At 44.8% G+C, this 13,998-nt stretch overlaps 1 protein-coding gene across 3 annotated transcripts in view; it reads left to right on the top strand.

The window, feature by feature from the left end:
* The first annotated feature begins 7,119 nt into the window (after nucleotides 1–7,119).
* SPOPL (speckle type BTB/POZ protein like) overlaps nucleotides 7,120–13,998 on the top strand; it is a 38,127-nt gene continuing 31,248 nt past the window's right edge. For all 3 annotated transcript variants that reach the window (XM_054177852.1, XM_054177839.1, XM_054177845.1), the window contains exon 1: nucleotides 7,120–7,357. In XM_054177852.1, coding sequence (XP_054033827.1) covers nucleotides 7,319–7,357 — 39 coding nt within the window. In that variant the 5' untranslated portion in view covers nucleotides 7,120–7,318. The remainder of the gene's footprint in view (nucleotides 7,358–13,998) is intronic.

Below are 13,998 nucleotides of genomic sequence, written 5' to 3'. Positions count from 1 at the left end.
ATACAAGAGGCTAACTGAACCTAAATCCAGTGTTTTCTATGGATTTCAAAGCAAACTATTGACAGGCTTATCTTTGTAAAGAAGCCAATACAAACACAATGTCACCATCCACATCTTTCAGAAGTAAATATATTTGCCACTGATAAGGAACTCTCATGCACTAGTTTCTTTTTTAAGTTCATTTTGGGTAGAAAAGAGGCAAAGTCCCACGCTCAGGTGAAAATATTTGGTACAAGGCACACACACCCATGAGATAAGACCTAACCACTTCTGGGCACATGAGCAATCCAGGAACTAGAAGCCAGAGAAAGATAGTATTACCTGAGATAAACAATTGGCCAGTACAAGGGAATTCTTTCCCTTCTCCAGAAGAGATCATGCTGTTAAAGTGTGCCTAGAATGAGATTTCATGTCGGACATATGGAAGTCAGTTTATCTGAAGCAGATAGTACTGATGTTAAAAGCAAGGGTCAGTGCTAATTCTCCTTCCTTGGACTGAAGAAGGAAGTTCCAAGCAAACAAGGGTAGAAGCTAGGGATGCCATACAGTGAGTTTAGATAGGACTACATGACAAGAAAACCAGTACTTGGAAGAATTCAGAGGGTGTGGATCCTTCTGATACACATCATCAGAAGAAAGAAGGTACGTATTTCCATTAAAGGCAGGAGATTTTGCTTCCTAGATGGCTCTTTGCAGGTGGACACATGGTGTGGGTAAAGCTTTATTTAGAATAGAATAGAATAGAATAGACCAGGTTGGAAGAGACCTTCAAGATCATCGTGTCCAACCCATCAACCAATCCAACTCACCTAAACAACTAACCCATGGTACCAAGCACCCCATCAAGCCATTAGAAAGCACCACTGTAATCATTTTGGCACCAGCTCAATCTGTCCCAGTAATGGACTTCTTCTACTGTACATGCATGCATAGCACACCTGGTGAGGTCTTGTCCCTAGCTTTAGGACTTCTTTAGGCTTTCTGCTTTCTCAGACACAGCTGTGGGAATTACTTCTATAGACAAAGACCTATTTTCCCTTGCATTCTATACTGCTGCTCTGACCAAACTATTGTACCAGTGCAACATTGCCCTCCCTGGTCCAGGCTTTGAGTTAGTCTGCACGTCCACAGTATTAACAGACAGGAAAGTCCTTTTCCTTATATAAAATCTTTGAGATAAAACCTGATGTATTCATTCCCAATATATGCTTTTGGTGAAGTGTTAGCAGGCTTTGCCATGAGAATTACCTAATTAAATTCTTAGCTTGCACTCTGCAGGTTAATCCTATTTTTCTTCTTTTCTTAACTCAGCTAGGCAAGCTGTTTTCTCATGGACCAGAAACAACACTTTGGAAAGCATTTCCTTTCTTAAGTTTGTTTGTTAATCATAACTTGCCACCATAAACTGTTCTCAGCCAGAGACAGACACATTATCTTTTAAATTGCAGATGTGAGTTTTTCCTCCAGTGTGCTCTGAGCTTTTTGATTTGCTTTTTCCCTTCTTACATGCAAAATAACCACCTGCATACAGGTGCTCAAAAGCAGTTTCAGAGAAGCCACACTGATGATAGGATGCAGCCCAGATGCAGGCTAAACATAGACAGTACAAAGTAGTCAAAGTACAGAATAAGTAAGAGTGAAAAGAAATGAAGCAAGTCAAGAAATGAGCTTTTGGTGTATGTGTAGGAAAACTACAGAAAATTCTTTTTTAATGGATATTAAATCAAAGCTGCATGCAGATGTGCTGCATCATGGTGTACAACCACTGGAAATCTCACAGCTTTCCAAATCAATAGTGTCAACCCACTGCTCTTAAAAGAAGCAGCTTCTTTCACTGTGCACTAGAAGTGGGATTTTACCCTTATCTGAGCAAATGTGCAGGGGGTTTCCTGTACGCTTCTCTTCACCACTGAGCATTGGTGCTGTGTAAATCTGGTAAAGCAGTTGAAAGCTAAAATCTCAGATGAGGTTGGCATTCAATTGCAGTACTGCAAATGGATTCAAACACAGTTTTGTCACTATGTATGTCACATGCCAGAGATAATCTGACTCAGAAGACCGGTATCTGTCTTCATCTACCTTTTTCTGACCATAGCTTTAAGCTATCTATTCAGATGATCTCCATCACTGAGTGGCACTCTCTGGTTGTACTACATTATCTGAGTTTTCACTTTAGGAGTAGGACCCTTCCATGCTTGTCTCTCAACCCCAGAGCAAAACCCCTTCAGTTTATGATTCATAATACATCTTGAGAAACAAAATCCTTGCCAGCAAGAAGAAATGGGCTAGAAGAAAAAGCTGTTAGATTTAAATAGATGCCAAAATAAATAAAAACAGGTAAGAACCCCCTATATGCTCAAAATGAAAAAGCTGGCTGTGTTGGAATTCCACCTATCAAGCATAACTCTATTAGAAATCATCCTGAGGCTGTTCTGTGTTCTCAGCTTGGTATTGGTATCCTCCCAATAATCCTGAAAGGTGTTTGAAGTTTTTCTTTTTTTCTGGTAAACAAGGGTTAGAGTTGAGCACTAAACAAGCGACAGATGCTCTCTATTAACCTTCCCAAAGTGGGGGGGGGAAGGGAATAAGGGAGAGCGGCTTATGGACTGGGGAAGAAACTAAAGCAACTTTAATGAAAATAGTAACACCAAGTAAAAGAAACAAACCCAACACTGAACCCAGCCCTCCCAACGGCAATTTGTCGCCACGGATGCTGTGGAGAATATTGATGTTGCGAAGTGCGTTTGTGAGTAATGTTATTAAGGAATTTGTCGGCTAGAAAGCAGAAGGCCATTTATACATATTTATACATATTTGGTGCCCATGTAAAACTCAGAACTCCATGCTTGTTCTTCCCTCTATGAAACTGACTTTAAAGGCATTGTAAAAGCTACTTGGCATTGAAACAAGGAAAAGACACACTTGGCTTCGTTATCAAGTTTATGAATATAAGCCACAAATTTGCTCTCTATTGTTGCTATCTGGTATTAAAAGTTTCCACACTCCCTGAAACAAAAAAAGCTTTAAAAGGTACTCTCCTTTCTGTTTCATTTTTTTTCTGGAGAGCAGAAGGGAGCAGAGGTGAAAAGGTTGGGATTTAAAAACACAGAGTTTGGTTTTACTTTTCATTGGGAAAGGAGAGGAATGCTGATTTCCAAAGAGCTTTAAAGATTGGCTTTCTTTGCTTTAGCAAGACCTGAAAATCATCTATTCTATTAACCATAAAAAAAATCATCTTTCCCACTAGAGATGATTATAAAATGTTACCACATCCTGGAGTGTATTTAGTTTCCAGGTTGCAACCTGGGAAACTACATTTTTTAATGGCTGTTGTAGTCCTTGTTTTCAATTGCATACTCAGCCAGCAGTACTGATTCCTCTGTTTAGATTGCCTACCCTTCTCATTGTGACAGCTCACTGTACACATGTGTATACTTGAAAGACCTGTGAACATGTCACGGTTGCAGCCGGGAACACCAACTTGGAAGCAGTAGTAGCTGTCAAGTATCTGCAGATCAAATCATACCACTGGTTTGCCATCTTACTTGTGAGCCTCAGTGGCACTGGAATGACAACGACGAGAGCAAAGCAGAAAGAACCTGAGACAGAGCACACAGCTGTACAATCATGGTTGTGGAGTTCTAGCAAATGTGAATGAATCCAACAACTTATGTGCACATGAAGGAAAACTAAGGGAAAAAGTGGAACATTTGTAGGAGTGGATGAAAGGAATCTGGGATTTTTTTTTAGAAGAATCTCATGACAACCTGCTAGAGAATGCTGGGCAGAACAAACCAAAGATGGTCAGCAATTTGTAGCTCACCAATCTGCAGAAAAAGTAATGCCATGTAGTATTGAACCAGGCTCCAGCGAGTTTTCTGCCATTATGCATTAAAGAAATATCCACAGGAAGGTATGATACCTGCTTTGAAGTTCTTGCTATCTATTTTAAGATGTAAGCATAAGTGAATGAAGAAACAGAAATGGAGGGACAGAAACATGGGTATACAAAGCAAACTGTTGAGTAACTCTTTTTTAGCATATAAGCTGCGCTTGAACTGAAATGTATAGGTTGGACTTGATGATCTCAAAGGTCTCTTCCAACCTGGTTAATTCTATTCTATTCTATTCTGTTGAAAAGCTGACTAAAGCTGTGAGGGAAACATTTGCCTGTCTCGTGACAGCTGGAAAACCCAAATGTTTTCACAGTTAGCATGAAAACCTGTTAAGTGTTTATTTATTTGTTTTGAATAAAAGAAGGAAGGGAGGCTCACGCACAACAGTTGCTGAACTCAGGCAAAGACTGGAAGCCCCGTGTTCAAGTCTCAGCTAAAGTTAATGTTTGTTTGTACAAAGCATAAACAGGGAAGAACAGGGAAGACTCTAACCACATACCAGCTAGTAGTTTGGTGGTTCACGTTGCATCTGTGATGTGCAAGACAGGATCTCAACATTCTCCCTGAATCAGAAAAAATGGGCACTCAGATCTGACTCTCTCAGCACCCCTAGGCTCTTCGCTACAGCCACTGAACACTTTATCCGTACAGTCTTTTCCTCCTCTCTCAGCAGAAATTGCCTCTTTGCTAAAGACCTGCCAAAACCAGCCTGTGTGTTACAGGGAAGAATGCTGGTTTCAAAACATTAACCTTTTCAGGTGAAGACCCATTCTGCTGAAACTTCAGTGAATACTCTAAAGCTGTATCATTAAGCTGTAAGAAATGAGTTGTCTGTTGCAGCTTATCAGGTTTTATTATTTTCCTTTTCAGGACCAAAAGCTATAGGGGAAAATACAACAAGAAGTTAAGGTGGAAAAGTCAATCTAAATTGGATAGTGCCTTAATACCCTGCAATTTCAAATTCACAAAGCAATTCAAATTCTGAAGCCACTGTATTTTATGAAGACTGAAAACTTCCCAGCTGAATTTTTATACACTTTTAAAAGTGCCCATAAAATGGTGACTCTTATCAGCTAGATCAGGCTCTGCACTTACTGAATGCAAAATCCCTCATACATCCTGGCAGCACATCTGTGATGTTGCCTGCTTTCTCTCGTGAAAGGAAATAGGGTAGACTGAAAGAAGACATTATGGATTTAGCATGATTCCTGCAGAAAACACTCTCATTTGGACAACAGACAGCAAAAGAAATCAGAAAGTATGTGACACTAGCACTGTCTTGGGTTGTCAGTCATTGATTTTCTGAGCATAAATTAATGCAAATAATTAACTTCATTAAAAATATGAAGTTAATATTCTTGTCTTGAATTTATTTCAAAAAGCTTATTTTAGTCACACCATCCTGTTGTGCATCTTGAAAACATTGCAGCAAGGTGCTTACACATGAGGGTACGTGTTTAATGCTCCCCTTCGCCAGTAGGATCTCAAAGAGTCTACACTGAATCTATAATGAGGCCCTATTGTTTCACCATTGAACTGTCGTTACTGCTTGGGCAGAGAATGATTTCCACTGGTAACTTCACCTCGTAAATAATGTATTTACATATGCAACTACTTCTCTTAAATCTGTGGACTGCTCATCCACCTAATGCTGAAATAAATCTGTTTTACATGCTGAGAGATAACATCATCACCTGCAGCAGCTGAATTCAGGGAGTTCATCTCACTCCACAAAACAAAGGTGAAGAAATCTGGTCAATAATGGAGAATAAATCCTCTCCAGAAGAAATACAAGACACAAGAACACAACGGATCTGAGGCTAGCAAAAGAACTTCTCAGCCCAAGGTATTCATGAGCTATAATCTCACCTTTGTCTGCTGACAAGTGTACATGCATTCTTCACAGGCTCTGTTATCGATCCTTCCTCGCAGACCTTCTCTAGCTCGAGAATTAGTTACTATAGATGAAGAGTCACTTGGCTCCCTGCTTTGCATTAAAATGCAATATTCCCATTACAGACTCTTCAGTTAAAACTAGGAATGCGCTTCTTACTTCCAGTAGAAGAGCCTGAATTCTGCTGTCTGAAACGGGACATTGTTTACTTCCCATTTGTTACAGTGTCTCCAGGCATAGAGCTATTCTGCTCACAGATCCAGGAATGCTGGTAGTTTGTGTTCTACTTGTGCTTCACACAACCAACAAAGGTTGAATGTATTTTCTTCCAAGTAATGGTCCACAAAAAGGGCAACAGCCTGGATCTCCTCCAAGCGTCCAGTCCAGCTAAATGAAGTCCTGGTTGTGGCTGTAAAGCTATTTCCTACAAGGACTGGTATGAAGAAGACTCCAAATAAACAGAACCGCTGAGCCACCTGAAAATACAGTGGAGTGTTGGACAGGTTCCCGAGACAGCTCTGAGTGACCCAGCAATACCAAGAGCAGCACGGCGTGCCAGGGCAGAGCCCTCTGCAGGACCCTCAGGGCCTTACTCACTAACGCAGACGTGTGGAGACCCTGCTGGCTTGGGTGTCCTCGCTCAGCACCACCCCGCGCACAGGGATTCTTAGCGTTCCCTCTCAAGAGCAACAGTGAAGGTGTCACCAAGTCTTAACTGTCTCCTTAGAGTCTCTTTTCTTTACAGCCCTGGCCCTCAGGAAAACAAAACAAACCCGGCATTACCCGGGGGCTGGTTCTTGTCAGGCCCCAACACCTGCTAGTATATAGAGCTCACAAGCGTCGTGTCTAGGTCAAATTCAGCTGAAGTAACTAATTGAAACACGAGTCCTCAGAGGCCGCAGTCTGCCCCACAGCGTGAACCAGTCAGGAAGAGGGGTGACGACTGGACACTTGCTTCAGGGGAGTACTGCCGACCTCCGCGATAGCTCCCACGGCCAACTCCCGCCCTTCTCCGCTCCGCCGCTGCCTGGCCCCTTCCTCGAGAATCCGAAGCGTCCGCAGAGGGGCCCCACCGCCTGCTCCGGACATAATGCGCCCGTCCGCATCCCGACAGCCGCTGTGGGGACACGCCGGCACCCCACGGCTCCCGGCGCGGCCTCACGCGACCCGCCGCGCGGGCCCGCCCCGGCCTCGCGCCCCGCCCAGCGGCCGCACGCCCTCGCGCCCCGCCTCGGCCGCGGCGGTAGAGGGGCGGGGCTTCGCGCGAGGGCCCGGATGGAAGCGGCGCGGCGCGCGGCGGCGTGACCCCTCCCTGCCCGGAAGTGCGGCGGCAACCGGAGCGGCGGCAGCAGCGGGGTCGTACGGGAGCCGCGAGGTGCCGAGCGCGGGGGAGGAGCGACGGCAGAACAACAGCAGGAGCGGGGGCTCGGAGCGGGCAGCGATGCGGCTCCGCCACTGCCCAGCCTCGCAGCTTCCGCCTGCCGTCGGGCACCGGTGACCGTCACACCTTCTTCCCCGCCCCGGCAGTATGAGACCCGCTGCGCTGCCCGGCCAGCGCTGCGCTCCGGTACGTACCGAGCGAGCGAGCGGGCCGGCGCGGGGGTGCCGCCGGCAGTCGGGGTGTATGTGTGCAGGGAAGAGGCCTTTATTGTGCTCTCTCCGGCCCATCGCCCGTCCGCTGGGGCGGGACCGGGTCCCCTTGCCCAGGGCAGCGGCCTGCGGGGCTCTTCCCTCCGGCAGCGGGAGCGGGGTGGGGGGCCGGCCGGCGGGCGGCGGGGCTAGCGGGAGGGCGTCTCGCGTCCGCCTTTTCGCTGCGAAGCCTCCTCGCCCGGGAGCCGGGGCCGGCCCGCACGCGCACACCGGGAGGCTCAGCGTATGTAACCCATACCGTGGGCAGGACGCCCTTCCTGATGGGCTCGTGTAGGCCCTAGCAGGAGCGCTCGCAGCTGCACGGCTGCGGCAGGCATTGCTGCCGGCGGCCCGTAACGTTTGTTGTGCTGCCTGTGTGCTGCTGATCCCCAACCGCCGTACGACAGTTTGCGCTGGGAAGTTCTCATCCGGCGGAGAAAACATGGGGGGGGTGGGGAGGGGTTCCCTACTCTGGGCCGTGGCAAACTGTCAGAGATGCTGTAGCAGCAAATGAGTAATGTTGAAAAGCTCACACCTGATTCAGCTGTGCTGCGTGCACCATTTCATACGTCGTCAGGAAGTGAGGTTGACTAACACTGGTTTTCACCTGATGATGTCATCTGCTGAAATTCACTGGAGCCCGCTGAAAATTGCTGTTTGAGAGCAGAAGTAGTCGAGGAGCTTAAAGAATGGAAGAAATTCCCAAACAGAGAAAACCAGCACAAGTGTGATTGATAAACTCGCAATGTTTTTTCAAGTGTGACATCCTAAAATCCCGGTTGCATCTAAAGATGTGGCTTTGTGAAGATGTTCTTGCTGTCTAAAATGCTTTGAGGAGTTATGGAAATAGCATTTGAGTGACAAAGATTGTTTGTAACCTGCTGCCAGGAAGAACAATCTGTGAGAGTCAGGCCGGGCCATTCCTTGCTCTTATCAGTTTGCAGAGTGCATTGCTTTGATAGCTTTCCCATATGCTTAGAGGAATTCGTACCACAGTGGTGCTGAAGCTGAGCTATTTGTGTGACTGCCAAGGCATTTTAACTGCTTCAAAAAAATAAAGTTTGGTTCCCTATTCTCTTTTTACTAAAAATTTTATGGTTTCTGGAAATAAAAATCCCTTTCCAGAGGGACACTTAACTGTCACAACATGCTGCCCTGTTTCCTATGTATTTAGCAAAACATGGTTGAGTAAGGCAATCCAAGTGAGATTGCTACAGTTATTAAAGGCAGCAACCTGATACTTGTGGTTATAAAATCCTGCCATCTTCAAAATGCTGTGCCCTGGATGAAAGCATGCAGAAAAGTGTCAGCGTCATTCCCTTCCCATTTGTGTTTTAGATCTTCCCTCACTACTTACATTAAAGCACTTTGACTTAAAAGTCACAGTTAGTGCTTCCTTAAGTGTCACATCAGCTAAGCACCACACAGCCGATGGTAACAGCAGCAAAACAAGGTGCTGATGATGCATGAACTCGTATGAATTAGGTAGTTTCAGAAGTCTACTCGCATAGAGATGCTGGAGGGGCATACAGCCCTCTCCTGAGTCTGCAGGGGTCGTCAGTCTGAGGAGGAAGAGCAGCTGGGTAGTTTTGCCATCGGTGTTCTGCACCCCGTGTTTTTAGGACAAAATAGAAGTCCTTCGCCTCTGGTTGCCGAATGCCTTCTGTGTCACATCAAATATGTGCTCTCCAAAAGGGTTTCATACCTCAACTCTTGGTTCCCCTTTCTCCCTGTGCAAAATCTGTTGCATATTCACAAGACTTCTTCCTTGCTTTGGTTTCTTGAGGAAACTTCCTTGTTTGTGTCCTCGACATTTTGTTTCTAACAATTTCTTCTTGTCCCACCCCTACCCAAAAGACTCCTATTGGAACTGCCTTATCAAGGTTAGGAGGAAGTTGGTGGAGTCACCATCACTGGAGGAGACTTGATGGGGTGCTTGGTTGCATGGTTTAGTTGATTAGGTGGTGTTGGATGATAGGTTGGACTCGATGATCCTGAAGGTCTCTTCCAACCTGGTCCGGTTCGGTTCTGTTCTATTCTATTCTATTCTATTCTATTCTATTCTATTCTATTCTAAATCCAAGTAGGAAATCTGTGCTTCACTTTGTGTTCTGTGCTTAGGGGAGAATTGTTGCAACAATGTGAGGGGTGGAGGTGTTTTCATAATGGCAATTTAGAGGTTGTAATAGTTCCTGAGAAGAGATGATCACTTTGCCCTAGTTGAGTGGATTTCTGAAGAAGTACAGGTAGTGTGTTACAGAGCGTGGATTGTTTTGCATAAAAGTTTGGGTTCTTTGGTAATATTTTAGTTATTAAACTTGTGTGGTGGGTCTCAGTTTTGGTAAGAGTGTATATTCAGTATTGGAGTGAGATTAAAACAGCTCTCTTGATGCCATTTTACCCAAGTTTAATAGCTTTTCAGTGTGGTTTTGGTAACCTGGTTTAAAGTGATCCTTTGTCAGCTCTAAAGGGGTTTTATGTTCTTTACAACAAATGGCTTTGCTGGCATGCATCTGTCAATGTTGTTGTGACCTGTGTTTGCATGTGGCATTCAGGATATATAGTGGAAAGTGACATATTCTTTCAGCTGATTCAGACACCTGTTGGCATGGAACAACCCAGGGAGCTGGTGTGTACCAGTCCCCTGAATTAGGTTGCTTACCCTTGACACTGCTTTTGATTTTCCCTAAGCCACTTAGTATTTGATTTTGGTGGCAAATACTGCAGTTGCCACTTCCCAGTGGTTTCTTGTCTTTTTCTTTCTGAGGAAATTGTCAAAACTAGGTGACACAAAACAAAGGTAGTGTGTTATTTCCAGTTTGACAGTTTCTTTGCTGTTTCTTCAAAGATGAAAGATGGGCTAAGTGCTTTCAAAGTTACTTCATGTGAAGCTGAATGCTAGAGACTGGAGAGGAGAACTCCTGTGTTGAGTTCTCTGTAAGAGAGGCTGCTGTCTGTAGCCTTTTTTTTCAGCATTAGGAGTCTCCTGTGCTCTCCCTTGATATCACTCCTAGATACAGGGAATGGAGCTGATGAGTTTTGTGAGCGCTTGCAAGATGGTAATTCTGTGTCTGAAGGGTTTTTTTAATTACACTTCAGCTCTCAGCCCACTTAGCTGACAAGCATTATTGGAAGCTCTAGTTTGATTGTCTTCTTGCTGTAGTATTGTTTCAGAACTGACAGCTGCTTAGCCTTTAATTAGTGGTACTTAATCAACTGAGTAGGGAACAGTCTGTGCCAGCACCATCGACCTTTGCTCGTGTGACATTTGCTCTTTGCACTATATTGTGGCTTGAATTCTTAAGTAGTTCAAAGGCGAATTACCATTCGATGTGTAATTTAACTGGCTGCTTTGTAGAAAGGAAAAACAATTGTATGCCAGGGAGGATGCAACAGAGTAACTCTTGGCGTAGGCAGCGCTAGGCTGGGGCAGTAAACGTCTCCAGCAGTTGGGAAACTTCCAGAGTTCATAGGGTGGGAACCTCTTATTGTTGTACCTGCCTCTGTTGTGTAGTGGAGAGGATCGCTGGGTGAGACTTGGAGTCCAGGCTTCCTCTTGGCCTCCTTCCTGCTTGTTCTTTTAACGCTTATCCCCTCCCAAGAGCTCACTTAGTCAGTTAAGTCACTTGCAAGATCAGTTGACAAGTGGGAGTACAAATGACGATGAAAGGCATGGGGGGAGCAATGGCTTGTAGTTGATGTCATTTAAATGGCTTGTTTGCTTGTGTATAAAGTGTGTGGAAAAGTAGACCTGGATGTCTTTAAAATGGTTTGTGGTTAGTTTCATCATCTGTTGGTTCCTGAACAACTGAAATTATGTGTAGGTGCAGGACTCATTCTGGCCTGAGAGTAGCTGGTATAACTTTCTCCTCTGTGTCATACTTTCTAGTTTTCTGTTCCACGCTGACTTTTGCTTTGGAAAATGACTTTTGGGAAAAGTTTTCGTTTTCCCAGCTTTGCTCATCGTTGGTTTCAAAGCAGTGGATCTGTTTTCTCCATCAGCACGGCCTGTAGCTTCTGAGGGACAGTTAACCCAGGGATTTTTTACTTAAAGCTGGAATAAAATCTGAATAGAGGTCATTTGTTGCTTCAGGCACTTTAATGTGTTAATCTGATTATTCAGATCAGTTAGCTAATAATGTTTTAAAGTTCTTCAGAGGTGGCATTTGTTTGTCTGCAGTATTTAACACAACAGGGCTCTGAATTACTTAGTCTCTAGACATTAGCTCAGCAACAAGCCAGCGCTCTTTGGTGGAAATTTTTCTCAGGTTTTAAAGCAGATGGATTCTTTGTTAACCGAGTTCAATGTCAGAGTCACTTGTTTGTAGCTGGAACTCTTGACAATAAAATCAGAACTGTTTTGGAATTACTTTAGATAACTTGCTTAATACACTTCAGCTTCTGAGATGGAGCAATATATATTGGAAATTAAGTCCTTTTTATGAGCATCAGAGGTAGCAGTGGCCACACTGATATTAGCATATCAAATGTTCTTGTAACAGGACAAAATGAAGTCATGCACCTAGCATGTTTGTGGTGTAAGTGAAGTTCGTTGCAGCCGTTATTGCGTACATCTGGGCTGGTACCGATTTGCAGGCGCCTTTGCATGCGCTTTGGAAGCTCTACCTACAGTTCATACGAACTTCTTAAAAGGCTTGGGTGGTACCACTTCAGTTTTGGTTTCTAGTACCAGTGCAGATTGTCTGAAATCTCCAGCTTCTGTGGGTAATTGCAGGTTAATACAATCAATGGCTGCACTGGCTGGAGCTGATGTGGTCTTACTCTTAGATCTGGTGCTGCATTTGGCACATGCTGGTTTCAGAGGAATAAAAGGTATGAAATCCAGCTTTGATGCTTTTTTGATCTCCCTGCAGAATGCCCAAGTAGATTTTGCCCATTGCTTGCAAACAAACTTCTAAAATACTCTGCTGCCATTTTTTTCTGTTGCAGTGAGTGGTACCATTTACATGAAACTGAAACTTCTTACATTGAAGTTTGCATAAACATATTCCTGCAAATGTTGTCAAATACGCTGAGCTGGGTGCCTGACGTAAATCCATCTGGAAGACTTGAATGAATACTGTTAAATCCCATGAGAGGTTTCTGATTAGGGGAGACCCTGTCTTGCTTATGGTGAAACATGCCTGCTCAAAATTTTATGTGGTAAACTTTGTGTCTGGGGTTAGTTGCTGCAATCAGTTACAGTAAGATTATCAAGTGAAAGCAACCTTTAGTCAGTGGTTTTTATAGGCTAGGAATAATTTTTAATAATTTAACAGCAGTTGTGTTTGGAAATGTGCCATCCCTTCCAATGATGGTGAGACTCTGCTCCCTGAGTGGCGAGAGGAAAAATATATGACAGCAGCATCATGAAATGTCAGTTTGGGTAACCAATTAATTATAGTCTAAAACCTTGGCAGGGGTTTTGGAAGTCTTTGAGAGGGAGAGGGGCTTATCACTTGTTCACTGCCTGCTTGATTTGCTCTTACTAAATTGCAGGTTTTCCTTCTGTTTGGGGTTTCCTTCTTGTGGCTTCATGAGAGGCGCTGCACTGCGCTGGTCTGACAGGGTGGCCTCACCAGGATGCTTCACAGCAGCCTTCTGTCCAGCGTGTACAGAGGCGAAGAGCAGCAGGCTTGTATCCACACTTGGTCTGCCTTATTTGACAGCAACAAAGACAAAACCAGGTCTATTTACTGGCCGGGGAGGCCTTTGCAAGCCCCTCAAAAATCAAGGAAAGCAAGGAGGGAGGCTTGCCTTGCTCAAGTGTAGCTGCTGAGCTGCTGCCCGGGCACTCTGCAGCCTGTGCTCTCCCTTTCTGGAGGCTGCTGACTGGCAGTGGCACAGCCGCTTGCAGTGGCACAGCTGCTTGCAGCAGGCGTGCACGGCGTGGTGGTTTGTGGAGCGTATTGCCAGCAAGAGTCTCTTGAAGGCAGCTGAAGTAGCTTATGAAAGGAGAGTTTGGTGTGATAGAACTTTCTGCCTTTTATCAGCCCCATTGCTCTTGTCAGACAGATCTGGTTAACCATGCCTGCATTAGCCAGACCACCCTGACAGTCCTGCATCAGCCCGTTAGTGTTGTGCTTGCCTCGCTGGTGTTTTTAAACTTCAGTAAAATGATCTACCTGTGGAGAAACAAACTGATGGCTTCAGGGAGGCTGTGCTGAAGCAGGGGGAAAAGGTGAGCAAACATCCTGTTTGACAAGGTGTGAGTAAGAGTTTACACACACCTTGGTAACAGGCTTTTAGCAAGACGGTGTTTTCCCATATGTTTGAATGTAGTCTTGGGCTTCAGTTTAACTCTTCAAGAGTTTGCACAGGTTTTGTCAAGTGAGCAGATGACATGTTAGCCTTTTGGAGAAAGACCTGAAGGAGGGGAGCCTGATGTGGAGCAAGCTGCATCATCCCCTGTTGCCTTTCCCTCTCACAGTTTGCAGATTGAGGTTGCAAAGCAAGCAATGAGTTCTGCAGTCTCAACTGCTGCTGAGCAAGCAGAGGGGCTTGGTGTTGCAGAGCAAGAAGTGGTTATTGCTGAATAGTCTTTTCTTGTGAGGCATCAGTCGAAAGCTGTAGAAATCT

The sequence above is a fragment of the Dryobates pubescens genome, chromosome 2 (genome assembly GCF_014839835.1).
Source record: "Dryobates pubescens isolate bDryPub1 chromosome 2, bDryPub1.pri, whole genome shotgun sequence".
In the NCBI taxonomy this organism is placed as follows: Eukaryota; Metazoa; Chordata; class Aves; order Piciformes; family Picidae; genus Dryobates; species Dryobates pubescens.
The sequence above is the reverse complement of the archived record's forward strand: the minus strand, read 5'-3'. Positions and strand labels throughout refer to the sequence as shown.